The sequence below is a fragment of the Notechis scutatus genome, chromosome 2 (assembly GCF_049901735.1).
Source record: "Notechis scutatus isolate UNSWTSFEM ecotype Mainland chromosome 2, rNotScu1.2, whole genome shotgun sequence".
Lineage (NCBI taxonomy): Eukaryota > Metazoa > Chordata > Lepidosauria > Squamata > Elapidae > Notechis > Notechis scutatus.
Window position 1 is genome coordinate 125,287,292 of NC_142010.1, and position 27,451 is coordinate 125,314,742.

General features: G+C 41.9%; 1 protein-coding gene across 1 annotated transcript in view; it reads left to right on the top strand.

Annotated features, from left to right (window-relative positions):
* Positions 1-27,096, top strand: part of CACNG1 (calcium voltage-gated channel auxiliary subunit gamma 1) — a 40,829-nt gene extending 13,733 nt beyond the window's left edge. Inside the window, exons 2-4 of the mRNA XM_026678783.2 lie at positions 16,955-17,029; positions 22,192-22,329; positions 22,978-27,096. Coding sequence (XP_026534568.1) covers positions 16,955-17,029; positions 22,192-22,329; positions 22,978-23,204 — 440 coding nt within the window. The 3' untranslated portion in view covers positions 23,205-27,096. The remainder of the gene's footprint in view (positions 1-16,954; positions 17,030-22,191; positions 22,330-22,977) is intronic.
* Positions 27,097-27,451: the final 355 nt, after the last annotated feature.

Sequence of the window (27,451 nt, forward strand, 5' to 3'; positions counted from 1 at the left end):
TTGAGAATCCAATTAAATCTCAAACTGTGGACAGAAAATTGAGGGATATTATTCAAGGTAAACACTCATTGCAAGAATACGTTGCAGAATTTCGCTTGTTGTGTATGGACTCCACCTGGAATGAACCAGCTCACATGGCAGCATTCCAAGAGGGTTTGTCCGACATTATCAAGGATGAACTAATTCATGCAGAGCGTGCTTCAACTTTGGACACATTGATTACTCAATGCTTACGTATTGAAGCTCGCCTACAACATCGTGGGTGTAAACGGACCGTTGCAGAGCCACCTGTGTTTCCTCGTTCACGCACCCCGTCTATGAGGGTTTTCCAATCCAGAATTCCAGCAGAGGAGCCGATGGAGATAGGCGCACTCTGCCCTCGTTTAACAGTTCAGGAACGATCGAGAAGATTTCAGGAAGGTTTGTGCCTTTATTGCGGGGGTTCAGGACATTTTGCAAATTCTTGCACTCGGAAGGGGACTCGTGGACCTGTATCAAAACCCATTGCTGGTCCGTCGGGAAACGGGTAGGCCCGACCTCAGGAAACCCTAGGTCGGGCACAGTATTCACTTTCATCTCAAATTGCTGACGTTAATTCTGGCCCTCCTCGACATTTACTTTTGGACACTCGCATATTCTTGCAATCTCGGAAGGAGGGAATCCCTGCCGTGGCACTGGTGGATTCAGGGGCTACGACTAGCTTTATGGATTATGATTTTGTAAAACATTTCAAAGTTCCTTTAGTGCCTGTGAATCCCCCATGCAGGTGGAAACCGTAGATGGCGCGAACTCAAGTCGGGACCTATTCGCTTTGCCACCCAACCACTGCGTATGCGTATTGGGGATCACGAGGAGCGATAAGTTTTTATATCACTTGAACCTCCATCTTCCTTTGGTGCTCGGAGTATCCTGGCTGCGTCTACACGATCCGTTGGTGGCTTGGGCGCAGAACGCTGTTTCTTTTCCAAGCCTGCAATGTGTGGACCACCTGAGACATGTCTGCGCAGGCCAACATATTGTCGCTTCTGCTGCCTCGATTCCTTCAGAGCTGTCGGATTTCCCGATGTTTTCAGTGAACAGGAGGCAGATCAATTACCACCACATCGTATTTACGACTGTCCCGTGGATTTGATACCGGATGCTCCATTACCAAAGGGGAGGTTGTATTCTTTGTCTGAGCCTGAACTAGTTGCACTTCGAGAATTTTTGAATAAAAATCTAGCTCGGGATTTATTCGACCTTCGTCATCCCCTCTTTCAGCACCCGTTCTCTTTGTCAAGAAGAAGTCGGGAGAACTTCGTCTTTGTTGTGACTATAGACGCTTAAATGCTATCACTGTGAGAAATAGCTATCCTTTACCGCTCATCTCCGAATTGTTGGAGCGGTTACGGAAGCTACAATTTTCACGAAACTTGACTTACGTGGAGCTTACAATTTGGTTCGGATGCGTAAGGGAGGCGAGTGGAAGACGGCTTTTGGCACTCGTTATGGTCATTTCGAGTACACCGTTATGCCATTTGGTTTGACCAACGCTCCTGCTGTATTTCAACATTTAATGAACGATATCTTCGAGACATGTTGGATAAGTTTGTTGTCATATATTTGGACGACATTTTGATTTATTCAAAATCTAAAGAGCAACATCTTCAGCAGGTGCGTCAAGTGCTTCAGCGTCTTGGGAACATAAACTTTATGCTAAATTAGAAAAATGTTTCTTTTTCAGTCGTCTATCAATTCTTGGGACACATTCTTTCTCCTGTGGGCATTGCTATGGACCCCAAAAAGGTTGAGCGTTGTGTAGTTGGGAAGCTCCTCGTCGGGTTAAAGATGTGCAACGACTTTTAGGATTTGCCAACTATTATCGGACTTTCATTCCAGGTTTTGCGAAGATAATAGATCCCATAACCCAGCTTCTTTGTAAGAAGGTTCCATTTGTGTGGGGGCCTCCACAACAACAGGCTTTTGACACTTTGAAAAAGCATTTATAACTGAACCCATATTGAAGCATCCTGATCCGGATCGCCCATTTGTGGTCGAGACAGATGCTTCTAATGTCGCTATCGGAGCAGTGCTGTTACAAGCTTCGGAGGATGGCGCTCTTTTGTTTCCTTGCGCTTATTATTCTAGGAAGCTTACAGCTTCGGAACGCAACTATACCATTTGGGAAAAAGAGTTGTTAGCTATTAAGGTTGCTTTTGAGACTTGGAGACATCATTTGGAGGGAGCTCGACATAAGGTGGAGGTTCGGACAGATCATAGGAACCTGGAACATTTGACCACGGCTAGGAAATTGAATCAAAGGCAGATTCGTTGGTCGTTATTTTTGCCAGATTTAATTTCTCGTTACTTACGTTCCAAGTGGTCAGAACCGGAGGGCGGATGCATTATCTCGGAAACCGGAGTATACTTGTGCCAAGATCCTCTTCCTTTACGGACAGTGTTACCACCGGAATCTCTAGCCGTACTGCAGGAACCGGTAGATTTACGGGCCCAACTACGAGAGGTGCAACGTTTGGATGCGTGGACGCAGCAGAGGCGGGAGGACATTGGCCCAACTTCTCCATGGTCTTTTGAAGGCGATCTGCTTCGATATCGGGGTTTATTATATGTGCCTACCAGACCGTTGAGGGCTCTCATCATGACACAATGTCATGATAACCCAGCCGCTGGTCATTTTGGATTACACAAGACCTTGCATTTGGTCACTCGGACTTTTTGGTGGCCTCGAGTTCGTCATGATGTGTCTTCTTACGTCGCTTCTTGCGTTCAATGTGAGGCAAGCGAAAGCAGCATCCGGTGCACCTCCTGGACTTTTGCAACCCTTGCCGACTCCAAGTAGACCATGGGGAGCGATCTCTATGGACTTTCTGACACATTTACCGTCTTCATCGGGGTTCACAACAGTGCTTGTGGTAGTGGATATGTTGACTAAAATGGCCCATTTCATTCCCTGTCGGAAATTACCATCGTCCCACTACGGCTCAGTTATTTTTGCAACATATCTTCCGTCTACATGGACTGCCTGATAGAGTGGTTTCTGATCGTGGGGTCCAGTTTACGGCAGAATTTTGGAAACAGTTAATGGCGGCTTTGCAAGTGAAAGTATGTTTAGCGTCAGCGCACCATCCGGAAACTGATGGCGGGACGGAGAAGGTGATTGGGATTCTTACTCAATATTTGAGATGTTTTGTTAATTTGCGACAAAACGATTGGGTGAAATACCTCCCGTTAGCAGAATTCGCGTTTAACTCGCAGCATACCTCCACCCGTGTCACGCCATTTTTTGCAAATATGGGTTATCACCGCGTTTCTTCCCATTAACTATGATGGATTCCCGGTTCCTGAGACCCGAGAGTTTTTGGAAGAACTACACGCAGTTCGCCGTCTACTGATACAACAATTGAACAAGGCAAAAGAAGATTATAAGCGGTTTGCAGATCGGTCCCGTCGAGATACACCTCCGTTAGTTGTGGGTGATAAAGTGTGGCTATCTACAAAACATCTGAAGGTCGATCGCCCTATTAGAAAACTTGATCATCGGTTTATTGGTCCGTTCCCGATTGAGGCAGTTATTAATCCCGTGGCATACCGCCTCACTTTGCCACGATCCATGCGTATTCACCCGTCTTTCATTGATCTCTTTTGATTCCTGATTCTTCTGTTTGTCGATTACGTGATTCTGCTGAACCGGGTCCGTTATCATTGCCTTCTGAGGAGCCTGCTGTTGACGATACGGTGGTCGACGTCCTTGATTCCCGTTGGCTCAAAGGTCGCTTCCAGTATTTGGTCAGGAGGAGGGTAGATGACTCGGAGGTTTGTTCCTGGACGGATGCGTCTACACTTCATGCTTTGGATCTGCTTCGAGACTTTCATGCACGCTTCCCTTCGAAACCGCACCCGGATCGCCAGACCCGGGGAAGGGCCCTGCGGTGAGGGATAGTGTTGTGATTCCGGCATCTGCTACAGGTTTTTTGAATGACAGCTCCAGCGAGGAGGACTTATATGAATCAGCAAGTTCTAACGATGAGGAGGAGATGAATGCATTTGATTTGCAAGATCGGCTTGAACCTTCAAACTCCTCCACCCTTCAATTAGGTGGTCAGCCGGGAACGGGTGATAATGAGGAACCAATGATATCTTCAGGTGAAGAAGATGATAATTTGGATGATTGCTGGGTAGATGTCAGGACAAGACGTCTCCTGACAAGGAGGAACCAACGAGGATACAGTAGGAGAGCAGACCAGCAATTAGACTAATTAGTTACTCTATAAAGGGAGAGATATGACTTTGCACTTTGTCCGGAACAAAGTGTCTATTTGCAAGGAGAACTGAAGAGCACAGTTTGGAGGATTTTGATCTGAAATATCTTGTTGGGATTTGGATTTAATTCGTTGGAACTTCTACTTATTGGAATTATTTTGTGAAGGATTTTGATCTGAAGAATCTTGTTGAGTCTTGGATTTAGTTCGTTGGAACTTTTACTTATTGGAGCTATCTGTGAAAATTCCTGTTTGCTGCCTTTCTTTACAAGGACTGTTGCTTTCAGCCTTATCTGTTTACTTTAAAAGGTGGGACATAACATTTTCCTGTTTGCTGCCTTTCTTTACAAGGACTGCTGCTTTCAGCCTTAACTGTTTATTTTAGAAGGTGGGACATAACATATATATATATATATATATATATATATATATATATATATATATATATATATATATATATATATATATATATATATATATATATATATATATATATATATGTTATGTCCCACCTTCTAAAATAAATATAATATCATTTATTATCTATTTAAATTATCATCTCCTGGCAGCTCCTGGTGTCATAGATCTAAGTAACATTCTTTGAATCCCAGCTGAAACACTACTCCTATATCCCCCACAAAGCCTGATAAGCTGTGTTCCACTGCTACATCATCATTAGTGCTGTCATTCGATGAAGCTTGGAAGACACATATGCTGCCTCTTCCAATAGCAGGGCACAGGCATGCTTCCTCCTTAGACAGCTCTCCCAAGACTTTCGGTTGCCTTCCTGTGGCAAAAGCCAGAATGCTCCTCTTCCCAATTCAAATGCAGCTGCAGCCACAGCTGAATCAAACATCAGCCTTGCAATGGGGAGAGAAAGCTCCTCAGGTTGCAGGCAAGTTCAAGGAGTGCTGTTTTCCCTAACAGATGGGCCAGCCAGAGGGTGCCGCCTCCTCCTGTGGGTGAAGTTGGCTGCCTAAGGTGGAACAATAATATGCTTTATGTTCAGAAACTCAAATCCCTGGGCTGTTTTGCAAACCAGGGTGCTTCTTCAGCCATTGAAGAATCTCCAGCTGAACCCCTGGGGATGAAATGATCACAACTCTGCTTAATATCTCATTAGCAAAATGCTTTTCGGCATCTTTCCAGATTTCAAACTGGAGTTGTCTTCAGGAGCATAAATTCATTTGACAGGCTATTTGGGAGGCAAGATACCCCAGTGAATGTGTGTTGTGTTTGAGGTGGGAGCTGCTGGTGCTCCAGCCTTTCCTTATGGTATTCCTTTCAAATTAAACAGCCAGTTGCCTTTGCCTGATCAACACCTGTGTAGAATGCTAACCTGGCAGGATGCCAGTCTTGAATGAACAAGATTATAACAGTCGTAAAGGATCAAGTGTTAATACTGTACACCAGGGGTTTGATGAAAGGCCTATCAGAATTACAGATAACAGATAATCAGAGTTGGAAGGGACCTTACAGGTTATCTAGTCCAACCCCCACCCCCGCCCAAGCAGGAGACCCTACACCATTTCTGATAAATGGCAATCGAATCTCTTCTTGAAAGTCTCAAGTGATGGCGCTCCCACAACTTCTGAGGGCAAGCTGTTCCATTGGTTGATTGTTCTCACTGTCAGAAAGTTTCTCCTTATTTCCAGGTTAAATCTCTCCTTGTTCGGTTTCCATTCATTATTCCTTGCCTGGCCTACAGGCACTTTAGAAAATAGCTTGACCCCTTCCTCCCTGTGGTAGCCCCTCAAATATTGGAAGACCTCTATCATGTCTCCCCTGGTCCTTCTCTTCACTAGACTATAGAAAGGATTTCATTACCTTGTCCCCATCAAAAAGATGGGCAATGTGAGGTAGACTGGACTGCACCAGGCTAAGTTGGGCTGAGCTAGATTTAACTCGTATGATGGGGCACAACTTTTCAAATAATTAAGGCAGGGGTAAGGAATGGATAGCTTTAATATGATTCAAAGTTTGGGTTTTTATTAACAGTGAAGCTTAGAATATCCACCCCCGTGGTAATTAATGGATTGATTCATCGAAGTAGTCATTGGTTAGAGCAGGATGTCAAACTTGATTTCACTGAGGGCTGCATCAAGGTTTTGTTTGACCTCAGGGGGCTCGGGGGCCGTGGCCAGGGTGAGCCTGGGCAGCTTGACATCACTTGTGTCGGGGGCACCTGTGTTGGCCCGAGCACCCTGCCAGTGAAAACTGAGCTCCATTTTCACTGGCAAAGGCTCCATGGGCCACTCCTTCACGGTTTCCAGTGCAGCCCCTGCAAACGTGAGCTAGATCCGGCCCACGGGCCTCGATTTTGACACCCTGTGTTAGAGATACATTAGTATTAATTGTGTAAATATTTGCAATGTTGTATTCGAACATAAGCAGAGCTCTGCTGGCTCATTCGCCTGGCCCATGTAGTCCAGCGATCTGTTCTCCAAGTGGCCAACCAACAGCAGAAGGAAGCCCACTAGTCTCCCAGCAATTGGCCTTCAAAGGCAATGCCATCAAAGCAAATAACAATTGATCCTCATGTCATTTGTGAATTGGTCCAAGCTTTTTTTTTTTTTTTTTTTTTTTGAAACCAGCCAAGCTGGTAGGCAACACCATATCTCATGGTAGAAAATTCCAAATGTAAATATGTGTAGTGTAAAAAAAAAAAAAAAAAATCCTTCCATTTGTCCTGATTTCTCCACGATTCACTTTCCTTTGGCTCTAGTATAACAGGGAAAGGCAAAGTAGCTTCTCCTTGTGAGGGATCCTTGGTGCTCTCTGAGCTTGCTTGTTCTCTTACAGACGTTTCATTAAACAAACTAGATATCTAGGTTACCTAATTTGGGTAATGAAAAGTCTGCAAGACAACAACCAAGCTCAGAGAGCACCAAGGACCCCTCGTTTCAACCCTCAGCCATAAATATTCTCCTTTATTAGCTTTGCCTTATCTACATTAACCACACTATGCATAATTTTGTACACCTCAAAATTATGTAGCCTTAGCAGAGTGGTACATTTTCTTCTTTTGTTATGATTATGGTTGTTCTGCTATTATGGTTGTTCTGCTATGTATTGTTTTCTTTTCTGGCACCTGAGCATAAGCTTCCGTGCATACATTATAGTGTTGATTGTCTGTATAGCAATAACTGTTTAATGAGGAAATGCTCTAATTCTGATAGCCGAAGGGTTGACAATCCTATAAGTAAAAAATCTTGGCCAGTAAGTAAACAAAAAACTGGGTTTACACAGCTCTTTAGGTTCAAATCTGGTCAGTTTAGCATTAGGTCCTAATTAACAAGATGCAGTTCATTGGTGAGAAAAGTAAAGATCTGCACCTAGGCAGGAAAAACCAAATGCACAGGTACAGAATTGGCAGTACCTGGCTCAACAGGAGTAACTATGAGAGGGCTCTAGATGTCCTAGTGGACCACTACTTAAGTATGAGCCACCAGTCTGCCGCAGCTGCCCAAAGAGTCAATGCAATCTTAGGCTGTATCGACACAGGAATAGCATCAAGATCATGAGAAGGGATAGTACCACTTTATACTGAACTGAGTGAGGCAACGCCTGGAATACTGTGTCCAATTCTGGTCATCAAAATATAAAAAAAGATGCTGAGATCCTAGGAAAAAATGCAAAAAAAGAACAACTGAGATGATAAGGGGGCTGCAGGATAAACTATATGAGGAACAGTTAAAGCAGGGGTGTCAAACTCAATTTCATTGGGGGCCACATCAGGGTTGTGTTTGACCTCGGGGGGCAAGGGGGCGTGGCCAGCTCAATGTCACTCATGTCGGGGGTACCTGTGGTGGCTGAGCACTCTGTCAGCTTTCGCTTGGAGCTCGGAGGGTCACTGGCAGAGAATTGCAGGAGACCGTCACAGTTGAAAATGGAGCTTGGGAGGGCCATATGCAAACCTCTCGAGTTCCATTTTTGCTGGCAGAGACACCATGATCCGGACGTTCATTGTTTCCAGGGTGGACCCCACGGACCAGATCTAAGCACCCCTGAGTTAAAGGAACTATGCCTAGCCTAATGAAGAGAATAATTAGGGCTAACGTGGTAGCTGTCTTTCAATACTTGAGGAACAATCACAGAAATGAGCAGGGTTGACTTTTTCCTCATAATTCTCGAGAACAGGACCAGAAGCAATGGGTGGAAGCTCATTAGAGGGAGGTCGAACCTGGAACTAAGGAGAAACTCTCTGACAGCGAGAGCAGTTAATCAATGGATTAATTGCTAATCACTTGCCTCCATCGCTGGAAGTTTTCGAGAAAGGGTTGGACAACCATTTGTCCATGATAATATAAGGTCTCCTGCCATGAGCAGAGGGTTTTCAATTAGAAGACCTCCAAGGTCCTTCCAGCCCTATGGTTCTATGATTCAACCCAGTCGTGTAACCACACCAGGGCAGGATGGTGGGCAAAGCTAGGCAAATGGATTCATTTGCTCTATGACCCCAACCTTAAATATGGTCACTTTTGCTTTTTTGGGGGGGGGGGACCCAAAGCCTGTTTGGAAGAATGGGAATAAAATGTATAAAATAAAACACCAGTTGTGATTATATTTTCAGCAAAGGCATCGTGGACGACAACCTGCCACTCTACTGCTTCTTGTCCTTTTCCCAGAGGAAATATTTTTTTTGAAAAGTAATCTGAACACCAGAGCTCACTGTAACAGCATTGCCAAAAAGGCATTAAGAGGTGTGAATCTAATGTTACGAAGCTTCTCCTCTGGAAATATTGAATTGCTAACTAGAGCATAAACAACTTTTGCCAGACCAATACTCGAATACAGCTCATCTGTCTGGAATCCGCACTGTATATCCAACATTAATACAATTGAGTGAGAACAGAAGTCTTTCACGAGAAATGTACTACATGCCTCTGCTCACAACAGAACACCCTATATCACCAGACTTGAAATTTTGGGCTTGGACAATCTTGAACTACGCCGCCTGTGGTTGGACTTAAGCATAGTTCACACAATTATCTGCTACAATGTCCTACCAGTCCATGACTACTTCAGCTTCAACCGCAACAATACAAGAGCACACAACAGATACAAACTCAATGTTAACCACTCCAAACTTGATTGCAGAAAGTATGACATCAGCAACAGAGTGGTCAATGCCTGGAATGCCCTACCTGACTCTGTTGTTACATCTTCTAACCCCCACTCCTTTAACCTCAAACTAACCACTATTGACCTCACCCCATTCCTAAGAGGTCTGTAAGGGGCGTGCATAAGCGCACCATCATGCCTCCCTTCCCTGTCCTATTGTCCCCATTTAATCGTACCTATTTCCTGTATGTTGACCAAGAATTGAGCCCCAATTCGGATTGCAGACAAATGGCCACTCCTCAGTTTGACTCAGAGCGAAAGCTACAATGACCAATCAAACATGTTTATACTTATACCTATTATCTTGTAAGCGATGGAGAAATCAAATCAAATAAATAAAATAAAAATAAAAAATAAAAAAATCTCACTTCCTCAGCCAAGCCAGCTCATCTCCCCAACCTACCTCCCGTTAAGAGAGTCACCTAAATATTCCTGCAAGCTGTGCACACCCTCTTAAGTGTTTAACCTGCCCCTCTTCCCTGATAGATTTGCAATGATTGGTGATCATTGTCTGTTTTTAATTTATTTCTGCGCTTTTATTTGCTTTGGCCCACAGTCAAATAAAACAATCATCCCTACTGTGTGTTGAGAAAAAACAACACCGAAGAACCCAATTTCCACAGATGATATCAGTACAAACACACTCTCCTTTGTTTTGGGATGTAAGTTCATAAAGAAGAGCTTCAGGGAGCGGTAGAACAGTAGACACAAATCTCCTTTGATTTCTCGGCTCAGTCACACATTTTCCGGCGAGTGGATGGAAAGCAATGAGGTCTCTTAAATGAGAATGTCCAGTTCCAATCGTTCTGATATTAAACAGGAAGCTGTTTTCCTAGCTACAGCCACATAGATCGTGTTTTAACGTTTTCCCCGCTGTGAAATGCTTTGGCTGAACAATATGAATAATTTAATTTGCCTTTCCTCCCCCCCCCCCATTTTATCATCCTCATAATAAAATAAGGGTCATAGAGCAGGGCTCTGTGAAAAGAGCAGGGCCATTAATATGGTCTTCTGGGGTGACACTGTTACGTCTTCCACAGGTCCTCCTGATTTAATGAAATTGTCATCACAGCTAGTTCCATAAAAATCCCTGTTGGCCTAATGCCTGACAGTTGTAGGGTCATCTGTGGGCAGAAGCTCTGATATCTGCCCTGAGTAGGCTATGGGGCTTTGAAGAACGAAGTCTATTGCTGCCCAGTGCCAGCTCTCGTACAATGGACATCAGAGGTGAGGACTTCATGGTCATGAAGCTCTTGTAGGAAAGCACAGGCACAGTAACAAGGATAAACCTTAACCCCGTTCCATCTAGCCCACCAGTGGATACTTCTCTTCACTGACCGAGTCTCTAAAGCTGGAAGTGATCAATTTCCCTCTATCTGCCTGGGAGGTGGGAAGGTCATGCAAGTTTGTGAAGATGTTTGATTGGTCATTGTAGCTTTCGCTCTGAGTAAAACTGAGGAGTGGCCATTTGTCTGCAATCAGAATTGGGGCTCAATTCTTGCCTGAACTTATGGTACAGGAAAACTGCTGTTACCTCCATCACGAGCTTGTAAGGATGTACCTCGTTGAATGACCACAGTTGGGACCCTCAACTCAGCAGTTAAGTCAAGTTGTTTCTAAATGAAACCACAACTGTGCTTAGAATCGTACTACAGCTTTCCTTTGTTTTACAGACCTGCAAAGGTCATAAATGCGAGTTGTTGTTTTTTCATCACCATTGCAACTGCAGTCACTGTACAAGGTAGTTGCTAAATGAGGACTACCTCTACTGCTATGTGGAATGGCCTTGGGAGACAAAAGGAATAGCTACAGGCCTTAGACAACCATCTGATCAATGACATCTGAGCCCAAAGAAATGGGTTGGAAAAGCTGTCTCAGAAGGAACCATTCCTAGATTTGGGAAGAGTGAAAGTAAGGGATGTGAGAGATAGTTTCAGAGTTCCAGGAGTCAATGTTAGCCCTTTGAGGTAGGATTAAGCAAGAAGCTTAATGAGGACTAGCTAGCTCTGTGTTTATTCCAAAGTTATCTTAATAGATAACCTTGACTCTTGACAAATGTATCTTTTCTTTTATGTACACTGAGAGCATTTACACCAAGACAAATTCCTTGTGTGTCCAATCACACTTGGCCAATAAAGAATTCTATTCTATTCTATCTGTTCTGTAGAATCAACAGGATCAAAATCAACAGAGTTAAAAACAGAATCAACAGAAACAAAAATACATTGGGCATATTTTTTTCTACTTTATTCTTAGGAGGAAGATGAAAGCTTAAAACTTCCTTCACAACCACTATTCCTGCCCGACTCTCTTGGGTGGCTTTAAGGGCAAACTAGTTGCCTTAAATTTCTACAAATCATAAAGCCCCAATTTTACTCTTTAACTGCTTTGAACGTATTAAGGAGAAACACGACTCTGAAAAAATTAGTTGATCATGTCATAATTCTCCCAAAGGTGCTTTTTTCCCAAAAGGCAAGTGAACTTTTTTCGATTTTTTTTCCTTTGAAAGCATCTTATTTCTCATCCAAGAATCTTCTTTTTTTTTTTTTTAAACAAGTTTTATTAATTTTTAAAACACACAAATTATCATTATTCATTACATGTTTAAACCTTTTTCCATTGTAAATTTAACAAGTCAGATAAATTATGATTCTGTTTTAAACCATTTCCATATAATATACCAAAACCTCTTATTCAATTTCTCTTTACTTCTCTTTACTCTTATTCAATATCATTATTATTATTTCATCTGATTCTTTCTGACTTAGTTACCATTATTCTCATTCTATATTTCTACAAGTTTTTACCAATTCTCCCCCAATAAAGACATATACACACAACACACAAAACATAAAAAAATCTTTTGGAAAGTAACTTGGACCCAGGTGTCTCTCTCTTCATGGACTTCAATTATATTCATGCTCATCTTACATATCATTACTTATTTTATTTACCATTCTAAGCCTTCTATATTAACTTCTCCACATATTTCACACTTCTTAATTCTACCTTAATTAATCATCTTAGTTTAAATCATTATATTTGTATCTTTTGTCCATTTTTATCATCCCTTTGTCTCATCGCTTATGAAAAAAAGAAAATCAGTTTCTCCTGAAATCATTAATCAGAGTATGATGCCTTTCTATCTCCCCCTAAGTTAATCAAATTAATCTTTAAAATAATATCTAATACCCAATCAGATTTTGCTTGGTACATTCTATCTAACTAATACATCCAACACAATTAAGTGCATAATTAGACAATAAATCCAAATATTAAAAAGAAATACTATAATAAAAATTTTATAATAACATCAATACCATAATTTTATTAAGCTCTTTAATTAAAACAATATTCTAAACCTCTCCTATTATTAAGTTTTAAAGCCAATCATTTTTAAACATTTTAACATTTTAATCTCTTATCAACTCTTAAACCATTGCAATACTACCATCTCATCTTATGTACCTTGCAAAATCTTTTTTTTTTTAAAAAAAAATTATACTTTATCCATTATCCATAAAAATTCCTTTTTCCATTTAATTTCAAAACATTGTAGCTTTTCTCCACCTTTTCCCTTTCTTTCTTCTCCCAACAAACCTTTCTACCCCCTTCTTCTAGCCTCTGCCTTACCGGCTTCCCTTCTCTGTCGTATTTCTTTTCCCCTTTGTTTACAATCATCATATTGGTTTTGCACTTTATTTTTCCCTTTCTTAAATGTTTTTTAGATCTTAAGTCCTTAAGTCCTTTAGTTTTCTTCTTTTCTCTTCTTTTCTTTTCTTTCTCTCTTCCTTTTTCTGGATCAAATTCTGAGATTCATTAAAGATGGCTCCTTCCTTTCTTTCTTGTTCCTCTGCTGTCTTCATCTGTTGTAATTTTTGTTGATAATTAGTAAGCGCCATTTCTAAAAAAGGAAAGCTTCTTCCACACCATCTTTACCATTTTTTTTGCTTGTTCATATTCTTTTCTTAGTTCCTCAACAGAAAGAGCCATTATAAATCTTTTCTTTTCTTTTCTCCTTCTTTCTTCTTACAACAACCAGAATATTCAAAAGAAAATAAAAAGATAAAACAGTCCCAAAGTTATCAATCAGTCCAAACCAAGGCAGAGTTCTCACTTTCTCCTTCTGGGGTAATATCAATCAAAGAGAAAGAAAGTCCAAATCTGTTTAAAATCTTATTACAATATATTCTAGTCTTCAAATCCTTAAGGCATCTGCTCCAACAAAATCTTAGCATACAAATATTTTCTTTTTAATCCTCTCTCTTCCCACTCATCGCTTAAAACCAATTTCCACCTAAAAAATAGGTTTCTTAATATCCAATTATTTATTCCGTAGGAAAAGAGGGAAAGCTATCCTTTCAGCACCTTCAAGCAGCCGCTTTTTCCTCTTCTGGCAGGTATTATTCAGAAAGTCATACTTTTCAGGAATTTTATTAAATATGTCTTAGAGTCCTAGGAGCCAAGAAAACTTTCTCCTCTCAATCACTTTCTCCACTTCCTCCTGCGCATTCTTACCCGGCTGCCAGCTTCTTTGTGGCGGCCATTACGGACCGCCGCTGCACCGTCCTGGGAAAAGGGGGTTCTGCCGGCCAGGGAGGGGGTCTGCAACACCCCCAGTCCCTTCTCCGGATCCCCCTACCTTCAGCTGCCCCTGCAGGGCAGCCAGCTCCGCACCCGTGTGGGTCGGAGCCCCAAAACGCGCTAGCGCGGCAGGGATCGCGCAGCTTCGCAAATCCCTGCCGCTGTGAAGCCGACAAACCGGAAGACCCCCAAGAATCTTCTTCAATTCATGGGTTTTGGATGAGAAGCAAAATATTTTGGGACAACATGACCTGAATGTTTCAGAATCTCCATAGACATGTCATAATCCATTATGCTATTTTATTAACTGCATCCTTCCTAGCCCCCAAGCAGAAGAAAGGGAGGAAATGCATCTCCCAGGATGAAAAAGTGTGTCCCAGCTAATTACTGTTTATTCAGTAATCTGTAAATAATCAAACCATGATTTAGCATGCTGGATGAACAGGAAGCCAATTGACCAATTCCTGCCCAAAGGATATATTAATCTAAGTAATGTACACGTAACATGTAAAAAGAATTTGGGAATATTAGAAATATAAATAGCATTTTAAAGGAAGTTTCAATTAATAGGATTAAACCATCATTTTTTAATACCTGTCTTTGTCTTTAACTTCCACTTCTTAAATCAGGACATCTTCTTTTTAGGACCTTTTGTGGTGCTTTTGTGACACTCAGCATTGCTGCTAAATATCCTGCAAAGAAATCTTGTCCATTAAGCTGACGGCATCAAGGTGGAGACATTAAATCTTGTGTGGCCAAAAGGAAAATACATTATTTAACAAGATCATAGACTTGTTATAGGCATCAGGTACAGAACAATAGTGCTAGGACAATTGGCTAGGTCTGCCAATTTTTATCCCCTGTACACTGTTGATGGAATAGAAGCAGAGGTGGTATTCAGCAGGTTCTGACCAGTTCTGGGGAAGCGGGAGCGGAAATTTTGAGTAATTCAGAGAACTGATAAATCCCACCTCTGACTGGCCCCGCTCCCATCTATTCTCTGCCTCCCAAGTTCCAGCTGATCGGCTGGGTCTTCTTTGGCTGCCCTGCACAGGAGAACGGAGCTGGAAAGCAGGTTAGTGGGGTGGGGAGGGAATGGAGATTTTGCAGTAACCTTCCCCTGCCACGCCCACCAAGCCACACCCACAGAACCGATAGTAAAAAAAATTTGAATCCCACCACTGAATAGAAGGTCTATCCCAGATAAAACAGGACACCCCTGTTTCAACAAGAAATAAAAGTTCTGGTACAGGGAAGGGAAGGAGACGGAGATGACATCAGCAAGAGAAAGACACAGTCAAATGCACTGCTAAGTCACTCCAAGAAAAGCTCATCAGCAGTCACACAAAACTGAGCTCATGTGTTATGCAATAAAAGCAGTTCAAGCGAACCAATGAAATTAGCCAAAATGGAAGCCTGGTGGCAATGTGTTAGCTGGAGTGTGTCATGGGAAGGTGTCGGAATGGTACTGTGGAGTCCAGGTTCACCTCTATACTCAGCCACAGTGCTTCATAAGGTTGGGGGTCATCTCTTCCAACTTCCACCAGGACATTGGTAATGGATGACCAACAACCTTCTGGATATTATCTTTAGCCAATTGGGCAACTCACAGTATGTGTGACCACCTGTTCCATTGGCTGGCAGTGTATACAGTCAGAAATCTCTTCCTGACCTCTAGCTGTAAACTACTTTCTTGTAGTTTTAACACACTGACAAAAACAAAAGATATATCAGAGGAGTCTGGAAACACCATTTCTGGTGGAAACACATTTAATTAAAAGACAGAAGCTTTCACAAATTGTAACTCACTGCATCAGATGCCCAGGGCGGCAGCTAGACTGATGTAGGCTTTAAATTGGGTTGAGGTGTGGAGGAGAGAGGGAGGGAGGGAGGGAGGGAGGGGTAGGTTGGTTATTCAGATTCAGGAATCAGGTGATTACAAGGACCTAATCAATTAATAAATGTAATCTGTTAAAACCCATTGTGCTTGTTGAGATTTTCTGAGATTGCCTGAAGCTTTGAGTGTATGTGAGGTCAACAGTGTCTCACTCAGTGACACTATTAAAAACCCAACTTTTCCAAAATATTTATTTGTTCCATACAGATATTGATAGACGATGAACCCAGAGATAAGTAAAAAAATTATATTGCTAAGCGAAACAGTTGTTAAGTGAGTTTTGCCCCATTTTACGACCTTTCTTTCCTCCCTTGTTACCACAGTTAATCCAGTAACACAGTTGTTAAGTGAATCTGGCTTCCCCATTGACTTTGCTTGTCAGAAGGCCTCAAAAAGTGATCACATGACCCCAGGACATTGCAACCATCTTAAATACAAGCCAGCTGCCAAGCATCAAACTTGGATCACATGACCACAAGAATGCTGCAATTGTCATCAGTGTGAAAAATCATCATAAATCACTTTTTTCAGTATTGTCGTAATTCTGAATGGTCCCTAAACAAATGGTTGTAAGTTAATGACTACCTGTTATTGCCTAAAATGCATAGGTTAGTACTAGCTAATCTTGTAGATGTGGCTGAAAGATAGAAGAAGTGAGAAATCGATGCTAAAAATAAAGGTTCCCCCCCAAAAAAACCACCAGATTTTTGATGCATTTAAAGAAATGGAGGAGTTCACTGCTGTAGGTCTGAATGTACAGGTGGAATAAGTAAGGCCTCAGATTCTACCCACCTCACTGACATATTGAACATTTGAGAAGGGATGTGCAGAGTGTTTATTTGAAGGAATAAACATTTTCCATTAATTTAAAAAAAAACAGCTTTTAAAACAAAAGAAAACAAGAAAAACCTCTTTGAAATTGCACCACCATATATTATTTTCTGCCATGTGTATCATTAGTCCCAATGGGACTGAATTCTAAATAAAACTATATAGGATTACCTAGTATATTTTCAGCAAAAATGAAAAGAATTGATTTGGACAAAAAGTATTAATTTTTGTTTTCTTCCTCTCCCCTCCTTCCTTTCAGAGTACAACTGTTCCTATTTCACACACTTTGTCTCAGGAGAAAGCACTGAGATCTTTGAAGTATCAACACAACGAGGTAAGAAGAATTGGTAAGCAGGCAACCTCTGCATTACAACAGTAGCATACCTTATGCCAAAATGTACCCAGTTCATCAGATTGGGATCCAGCTCTAAACAAATATGGGTTAATTAAACCAGTTATGGAGGAAGATGTCTAAGGGTACAGAATTCAGTGGTGGGATTCATTTTTTTTTACTACCGGTTCTGTGGGCATGGCTTGGTGGGCGTGGCTAGGGAGGGATACTGTAAAATCTCCAGTCAGAAGAGGTATTTGCCGGTTCTCCAAACTACTCAAAATCAGTTCTCCAGAACTGGTCAGAACCTGCTGAATACCACTTCTGGTCCAGATGAAAGAGGTGAAGAGTCACACACTTATGGAAAGATGAACCTGAAGTCAGCCCCATCAGCTTTAGAGGAACATATTAAGTAGTCTTCCCTATTCATGGTATTGTTGTGGTTAGCTGGCAGCAGGTGCAGAGGGCTGAGGAGAGCGATGACTCTGATGAGGGGCCAGGACCATCAGGGACTGGACTGCTGCCTTCAGGGATTGTGGGGGCTGGCAGCAGTGACAAGGAGGTTCCCAAGGAGCCTGTGCTAAGTGCGCGTGAGCGCAGGATGATTCGTAGAAGAGAACAGCTGGAGCAGCACAGGTGACTCGGGAGTAAGGATGCAATGTAATGGCCCCTCCTTCCAGGGAATATAAACCTGGTTTCAAAAGGGTTTTGCTTTTGCAGAATGCAAAAACCTTCTAAGGACTCAGCCTTGTATGTGGAGACTCCGGCTTATCTGAAGAATTCTGTCAAGGCTTTTCTGGTTGGACTAATTGGCTGCAAGCCATCTTTTGTCTACAAAGAAGTTATTGTGTTGGCACCAACACTGAGAATTCTGATGGAATACAGGACTGAATACAGAGTAACAAAGTTGGAAGGGTCTTCTAGTCCAACCTTGGAGGTCTTCTAGTCCAATCCCCTTCTCAATCAGGAGACCCTAGGCCCGTGATGGTGAAGCTATGGCACACGTGCCAGAGGTGGCACACAGAGCCCTCTCTGTCGCCATGCGAGACGTTGTCCCAGCTCAGTTCCACCGTGCAAGCACGAGTGCCTCCCGCCAGCCAGCTGGTCTTCGGGTCTCTACCACGCATGCGTGGGGTGGGGCGCATGTGCAGGGGATGCTTGTGCATGCAGGGGTGCACATGCATGCACGGGGGTGAGGCGCAGGTATGAGGGACTCGCACGCATTGCATTTTGGGGATGCGCGCACGTGCTAAAAAGATTAGCCGTCACTGCCCAAAGCCATTCTGGACAAATAGCTTCCCACTGCAGTTTCTTCTTAAAAGCCTCCAGTGATACAGCACCCTCAACTTCAGGAGGCAAGCTGTTCCAACGATTGTTTTCAGTTTTCAGTTCTGAGAATGGTAACCATAATACATCAGATGTAGCCAGTGGGAAAACTTACACCCACGTATGTCGATGGAGATTATTCTCAGTCATCCAGGTCATGGTTGTTTCAAAGGTGCTTTTTCAAAAGGCAACTGGACTTTGTTTTTCCTTGAAGATATTTCGCTTCTCATCCAAGAAGCTTCTTGGGTAGGAAGAACTGAAGAAGCTTCTTGGATGGGAAGCAAAATGTCTTCAAGGAAGAACAAAGTCCAGCTGGTTTTTGAAAAAAGCACCTTTGGGTTCCACCCCCATAAGAATTTCTTGCTTGACAAACTTTTTAGGTGGTGAAAATACCAGACCTGAAACTCCTAGATATAATGAGAAGCATTTTCATTTGTTCTAAGAGAAGATCACACTTCAAGAATGCACCAAAGTTCTTCCTCTTTACTCAGAACAAATGAGTGACAGCCAGCCCTTGCTTTCAGCCTTAGGTTTCTCTCATTAAGAAAGCTTTTCATTTGTAAGTGAACTCTTTCAGCACTACCGCTGGATGATCCAATGCTTCATTACAGCTCTGCAAAGTTGAAATAGCAGCTTTATTGCAATTGTGCAGTGAACGTGCTTTAACTATCCCTCTGGGTTAATAATTTATTTCTGAAGTGATATTTTTGAACAGATTCACTTGCTGTATCTGTGGAAAAAAGGTATGCATGTCACACATCCTTGTTTTTAGTCTGAAGAAGGATTTAACAGATGACTCCTACGACAAGGGTCTAAGTTGGAATTTATTAATGCAAGGGTCTCTAAAGTTGGCAACTTTAAGACTTGTGGACATCAACTCCCAGAATTCCTATGCTGATTGGGGAATTCTGGGAGTTGAACTCCACAAGTCTTGAAAGTTGCCAGGATCGGAGAACCCTGTATTAATGAATCAGCTCCTTGCAAATGTTGATGTAGGAGATGACCAGGCTGAGCCCGAGGGAGAGGTCAAACACGTCATCAGTCTTGAGCCCACAAGAGATCTATGTCCGCTTCACCATGAATTCCATTGACTCTTCTCCACCACCAATTTGCTTGGACAGTTACTAGTTCAGATTCTCATAGAGAGCTTAAGCTTGCAATATATCTTTTTTTTTATAGTCATTTTGAGCTGCCTGGGCTTCTGATTTCCTGCTCTTGACAGTTATTTCGCAGCGGAGGGCTGACTCATGAAATGATGAAATTGAGAAGATGTATCCAAGCCCTGCTCTCAGCATCCCCATGTGCCTGGCTGACATTAAAGAGCAAAGTGTTGATTAATGTGACGGGCAGAAGGCAGTTCTAACCTTATTCGGAACAGAAACCCTGCTGGGATAGAACTGGAAATACCGAAAGTTTTGCAAGCACATTTTATTCTAGACGGGAGCGTGCTTTCTAAAGGTCTTTGAAATCTTTCAGCTGGATCCACAAACATCTCTAATAAGGAGGTAGAAAAATTAGGGAGCAGCAGAATTTCTACGAGCTTTTTCTCCTCCCTAATTTAGTCTGTAGGAGATGATTCTAGAATTGAAACAGAAGATGACAGGACCATTTACTTCCGATTCATCTACATGAGGGAAAAGCAAACTATTACCCATTTTAATTTTGCATTCCAAAACAATTTGTTTTATGCTGTAAGGAAATTAAGACCCTCGTCCTTATTCGTTGTATTATTTTGTTGCAATTCAAGAATCTCCTTCAGATGTTTCACGCCTTAGCGTTTTCAAGTCCGTCTATTCAATAGACTGCTAGCCTTTATAAGCTTGCTACTACAGGTGTTCCTCAACCTACAGCTATGAGTGAGCCCAACATTTCTGTCGTTAAGTGATACATTGTGTCAAGTGCATTCTGCCGCATTTTACCAACCTGTCTTGTCACAGTCGTTAAGTGAATCACCGCAGTTGACAAGTTAGTCACACGGCTGTTAAGTGAAACCGGCATCCCCATTGGCTTTGCTTGTCAAAGTCAAAAGGTTGCACAAGTTGATCACATGACCTTGGGACACAGCAATGGTCATAAGTATGAGTCAGCTGCCAAGCACCTGAATTTTGATCTCATGACCGTGAGGATATTACAAAGGTCGTAAGAGTGAAATAGGGCCATAAGTCACTTTTTTTCAGTCCCGTTGTAAATTTGAATGGTCATTAAATGAACTGTTGTAAATCAAGGATTACCTGTATTGAAATGAAAGCCAGTTTGGCTCAGCGATTAAGGCTAGAAACCAGGAGATTTCTAGTCCCTCCCTAGGCGCAAAGCCAATCATTTTGGGTCAATCATTCTCTTTGCCCCAGGAAGCAGGCAAGGGTAAACCACTTCCCCAAAAAAAGCTTGACAAGAAAATTGCAGAGATAGAAAAGAAATGGTGGCAAAGCCAAACCGGCAGACTTACAGTCAAAAAAGTATCTTTTATCTTTGGTAATCCTATCCGTAAGTCTAAAGAGGTGAATCAGAAGGATGTGTCTGCCATTGGTTTACATATTTACAATTGAAGGGAAGATTTAAATCAGATGAAAAGAATTATGGGTTTCATTTTGTGAAAAATGAATTGGAAATCCTACTGTGCGGTAGTGACGAACATATTGTCAAGGTCTATAAACTGTTATTGAACGTGAATTTGGAGAATGAATGTCTAAAGCACTGCATGATTCAGTGGGCAAAGGAACTTTGGATATAATGTAATGCTTGAACAAGGGGAGAGAATGTGGACGGAAGGTTTAAACATTACACTATTATTACTTTTTTGCCTCATGGGCCTCAGGGAAGCCTCCTGGGTGAAGCAGTAAGACAGTGAGGAGGATCCCAGCCCAGCTAATCATCAGAACAGCTGATCATTGGGAGGGGAAAAAAATACCACTTTGGCTGAATCGGTAGCTGTTTTTTTTACTACCGGTTCAGCCGAATGGTAACATTTTTTACTAGCGGTTCGCCCAAACCAGGCCAAACTGGTAAAATACCACCACTGGATTACCCCTAATATCCAAGTTCAGCTGAGTAAAAACTTTGAAAAAGAAAGGGGAACAGGTAAGCAGCAGGCAATTGGGTGGATTATTGTATCTTTTCCCATTTTGCTATTAAGAAAAAGGTGGGATTTATAGCCTCTCTTTTCCTTGACAATTTGCACGTCGTGCTCTAGTTCAGAACCCAGATAGTTGTCCCTGTCATATCATATTAGTTTCTCAGAGCAGAAATTATTGTGTCTTCTGGAGCTGATTATGATTTTTCCTAGAGAATCGGACAAGGAAGAAGGGAAGTCTGTTACCTACTGAACCAGGAACACTACAATTCCATTCATAGATCCACTGCCTCACCATCTACATGTTTAATGCTGAATTGTTGCTTTGGCCCCCATCATGCGTTGCACAACTAGCTTATGTTTCTCCTATTTCTGAAGCCCTTCCCTTCTGATTGCCCAGAGGGAAACATTGCTCTTATGGCAGAAGTCCACAAGGATGTCCACCAGTATCAACATGGCAATCGGAATGGTGTGACACAGATAAAAATCAAGCAGAGCTTTGATTGTTGTAACCACCATGTTGATTTTTCAGACTGTCCTCTGTGGACAACCCTTTGATAGCTGGTGGCAGGTTCTTGAACCCTTTGATAGCTGGTGGCAGGTTCTTGCCTTTATGTTGCTTCCCCACTGGGATTAGATTTGTCAATGACCATTTCCTTTGGATGGAATGCTTGGTGCTCTCTGAGCTTGATGGCTTTCTTGCAGACGTTTCATTACCAAACTAGGTAACATCATCAGTGCTTTCCCCCCCTTTTTTTGGTCTCTTCAGAATACAGCATTTCTGCAGCTGCCATTGCCATCTTCAGTGTGGGCTTTTCCATCATCGGAACCATTTGTGTCCTCTTATCCTTTCGGAAGAAGATGGATTACCTCTTGAGGCCAGCTGCCATGTTCTATATGTTTGCAGGTGGGAAGGAAGAAATAGGGACATCAAGTTTACTTACATTTAGGTAGGGTGGGAAGAAGGGGCATGGTGGAAGAACAACATGACTGAAAGGAAGGTGGTGATGGGTGCAAAGAGCTTTGCTAGTCTAATCAAGAAGCCTAGAAATATCTAGTAGTTAACCTGGAATTCAGTTCAGCATAAAACTGAGGTGTCAACTCATAAAGCATTCCTATACCTGTTTTTGAGTTGCCATAAGCGGGGGGGGACCTGAAGGAGCAGTATGGCAATTAAAACCAAAAGTACATTCCATGCTTATCTTACAAAGATTGTAGCCTAGGCTACCGGATCTTCTGCCCTCAAAAATCCTTCATTGGAGAATGTGATTGATGACACCCAGCCCGTGAACATGCTTCATTGGAGAATCTGATTTATAACACACCCAGGGGGGAGGGGAGAACAGGGTCACAGGTAACCGTAAATTACGTGTGGCAGAGTTGGCTTCATATGGGTCAATGCCGACATGTTGCCCTTAATAAGTCTTTTGGATTCTTTTGAAGCTTGGCTCGAGGCTCATGATTTAATTAGGGCAATCGCCAGAATCCTGACAGCAAGCCAACTCTGCCTTGACTTCCATTCCCTACTCACTGCTTTCTTTTTCCCACTCCCCAGGCCTGTGCATCATCATATCAGTGGAAGTGATGAGGCAATCGGTCAAAAAGATGATCGCGAGCGATGACACAGAATGGATAGAGTACTACTACTCCTGGTCCTTCGCCTGTGCCTGCGCCTCTTTTGTCTTGCTGTTCCTCTGTGGAGTGGCGCTTCTGCTCATCTCCTTGCCTCGCATGCCACAGAACCCATGGGAGACTTGCATGGACGCCGAGCCAGAGCATTAAGTGTTACCAGCTCATGTTGCCACTCCAGCCATATCATATGCCTCCTGTTCCTCAATGGCCAGCTATATATATATATATATAGAGAGAGAGAGAGAGAGAGAGAGTCCAGGAGTCGGTGTGGGAATATCTTTGGATCATGCCTACTGAGAGAATCAGATAGGAGCTGAATGCAAAATCCCGAGATAAAAAGAAATGATGAAGATGACCTCTTTTGACAAGATGTGCAAAGACTTGGCTTGATCACTTGGCTGCTTGATTGCTAATACAGCCTGGAAAAGTTGGTATAAATGTCACTGAATAGAAATACAGACTTAAGAAAGAGATAATTTTTTGTCTAAATAGGAGTTGTGGTCACTTTTTTAGGGACAAACAACCAGATGCCCACCTGATGTTTTGGGTTATAGCTCCATTAATCCTTCATAATTGGCCATATTAACAGAGGTCCATAGGATATGTAATCCAAAACATCTGATGGACTCCTGCCCCATTTGATTAACCCTAGGAATGATAAAGGGGGGGTGGGAAGAACCCAAAATCATATTTTGTCAGTGTAGAATTTTTTCTCCATCTGTAAATAATCTTACCATCAATTTGGAGGCAGTCATAATGTTATTAAGCACATTACAAAAATAGATTCTAAAAAAAGATGTTGGATTACATGAAGACAGAAGAATCTCTAAGGCATATGCTTAGAGTCAACAGTGATGATTTTTATGATATTTCTTATATGTCAGCTAGTAATTTGTTGAGCTGGTATGATCGGGGAGTGACAGAGACAAGGAAATTGAATAATAATAATGATTTTGAAAACCAAATTGAATTATGCAGAGGGAAGCGGGCAAGGGATCTGCTCCAAGCATCAGCTAATATTTTTAACTACCGTCTTCCTGCATCTGCCACTGTCCAGATGTTTTTGACCACAATTCCCAGCTGGTCCCACCAGCTGGCTTTGCTGGTGGTGAATTACAAACGGTGGCGAATTGGGGAACGCTATTTGACAGCTTCAATGTTTCTAGAACAGCAGCAGTCACATTCCACAAACAGCCAACATGTTTTTAGCAGAGGAAAGAAACAAAAGCTTTACAGCCAGAGGAAGACACAATATGTATGTACATTTGAGTATTTCATAGCATTTGCAGCCTGGTTAGCATTTGTAAAGGACGAGAAGCTATTAAACTGGTTGAGTACAGGAGGTAAGAAGCTATAAAGGTTGACTCAGCCTTCCATCCTTCTGAGGTGGGTAAAATGAGGACCCAGATTGTTGGGGGCAATAGGCTGATTCTGCAAACCGCTTAGACAGGGCTGTAAGCACTGTGAAGGTGTATATAAGTTTAAGTATTATTGCTATTGCTAAATGCTTCAGATCAGGTGACAGAAGAACACCTGCCCAAGTACCTCCCTACTCCAAAAAACAAAAAACAACAACCCTGGAAGTCCACAATCCCCAAAAAGACAAGGACTAAATTATAGACACCTGTCTCAGAAAGCAAGGGCAAGGAAATAAGCTTTCTAATCTCAAAGATAATATTGTGGTTGCTTTTGTAACAAGTTAGAACTGAATAATTTAACAGCCAGCCTGTGTAATATGAAGTCAGTTTGCAATTTAAAAATCACTAAACCAAGTATAATAAAGCAGATAGCGTCATTATAATATTCCATCGCATTTTTAATATCAGTGTGTAGAGCAGTATATAAAAAGTGTCAATTGGACATAGCCTCTGAGGCTGGGATCTGACCAAAATGAAATAAAATGGAGCAATTAACTTCCTGTGATTTGGAAACTATGGTTCAGTTGATGCAACCTAAAGTTGCATTTGGCATTATTGCAGCTACATCACACGGCTGGCTCTTGTATTCCCTTTGAAATCAATTATTATTTTGCAGATCTTTTTCACAGACATCATTTACAACACAAATACCCCCCATCCAATAGTTGTGTGTATAGTTTTTGGTTATTAAGCTAAGAATTGTTTTCTTTACAGCGAGCTGCTTCTACTAATAGTTTATTCCGTTAGTAGCGCCTTCTTTCTTTGAATTCATAAATCCCCACCTTTTCTTATCACCTGGCATGGGGCCATTCATCCTGCCTATCCTTTGACATTTCTTTGGACTGCTACAAGCTTGCATCTGTTGCAGAAAAAGAAACCTGCCAGTGTATTCTGGCAAGGAGCCATGCCCATAAGCATTGCAACTCACAATTGCAGACTCCCCTTTTTCCCTTTTGCCTCTTAGAGCGTAACCTGTTGAAACGCTTTTATTTCTTCTTGTTCCCGTCCCAGGATCTTAGATTAGCCAAGTATAAAATGCCTGATGCAGAAACAAAAAAAGTTGCTAGCTCACATGAAATCATAAAAGCAAATTCCTTTCATTATTATTCACTCGTTCATTGAGGTTCCAGGAACGGAGCTGCTTATCGTTCTCATGGTCTTTGCTTATTCAGCAGAAAGCAGTCCCTCCATCACCTACAATGGACAACTGGCAGCTCTTAAAGGAGACGATCTTTTCATCACCCCTAACTTCACATTCAGAACACCCTCTGATCATCCTCCTCTCCTCTCTTCCTCTCCTGTGGCAAATTCCTGCTAACCCTACCTCTACAGGCAGTCCTCGACTTACGATCACAATTGAGCCCAAAATGTATATTGCTAAGGGAGACATTTGTTAAATGAATTTTTGCCCCATTTTATGCCCTTGCTGGCCACAGTTGTTAAGCGAATCATTGAAGTTGTTAAGTGAGTGACACGTTTGTTAAGTGAATCCGGCTTCCCCATTGACTTCGCTTGTCAAACCTTTGCAAAAAGGTGATTGCATGCAACCATCATAAAAACGTGCCTCTTGCCAAGTATCTGAATTTCGATCACACAATCGTCAATGCGTGATCACATGCAACCATCATAAGTGTGAAAAACAGTCCTAAGTCACTTTGTTCAGTGCCGCTGTAACTTTGAATGGTCACTAAATGAACTGTTGTAAAGGGAGGACTGCCTGTATTTGTACTTTGGGGTAGTCCCACCATTGTCCATGGTTTCTCTGGTTGGTTTTGAAAACTTGTATTTTCCTTTGCTTTTTTCGCTGTTTGTTGGCATTCTTTGAGACATCTTTTCTCACCCTTTCTTGCTTCCTTTTTTAAAAAAATTTTTAAATTGAGACGGGGTTAATTTGGCGTGTACCAAGGAACAAATTGTCCCAGGGGTCATCTTAGGGACCAGTCACAGTTACAGCTTCCAAACGTTTTGCCAATATAACTCAGAAAGATTGTATATTAGCAACCTGTCTTGATTCATATCTCATAAGGCAGATATTTCAATATTTACAGTTTTCTGCCTCTTGCAATTATGTCATCAGCTCACACTCCCCCCAAAATTGCTGAATGTGCCAATTACTGCTAATAGCACAGAAAATGCTTTTACAGAGAATTCTCTTGTCAAAACAATACAGTAGGCAAAAACCATATAAAAAGGCATATTTGGGGAGAGAGGAAGAAAGTTCATTATATTTCCTTAAATATAAGGCCTTTTAAAGAGAATGTATATGGTAATGTAAACAGGAGACAAAAGGAAATCCAGGATGGCAAAAAATACAGAACACAATGAAACACAACTGAGCTGTAGAGTCCTTGTTGCTCTCGGAGTTTGATTATTTTCTTGCAGACGTTACATTACCAAAGTAGCTAATATCATCTCTACTAGGTAATGTCATCTTTATGACTAGCACTGATGATGTTACCTTGTTTGGTAATGAAATGTCTATAACCAAGCTGAGAAAGGACTAAGGACACCACAGTTGAACTCTGAGCTACAAATATTCTTTTCTATTGGTAAACTGAGCTAAATGTACAAATATGTCCAAGTGTTTCAGGTATTATTTATTAAAGAGGTCTGATTTTCTATAATCTCTGTGTTGTCCAGTTCATCTCCCTAACATAACCATTCCTTCCTCCTCCCTGCATTGAGCTAATCCTGATTCACACAGTAAATATAAAATCTGGTTCTCCTTAATGGGACAGGCAAACTTTCACCAAGCCTCAGGAGGGCTATTCCAATCTTTAGCGTTGTTGATAATGGAGGGAAATTTTCATGGGAAACAAAATGTTTTAGCAGTGGATTTCACACGTACAAATCTCATACCATAGAAGAGTTTTGCTTTTTAAAGGAGTCATTCTTGACCTTTTGCCGTGGAATTCCATCTCCCTTTAAGAGATGCTGGGTCATCTGTCAAAACATGAAGAGAAGCTGAGAGAAGAATTT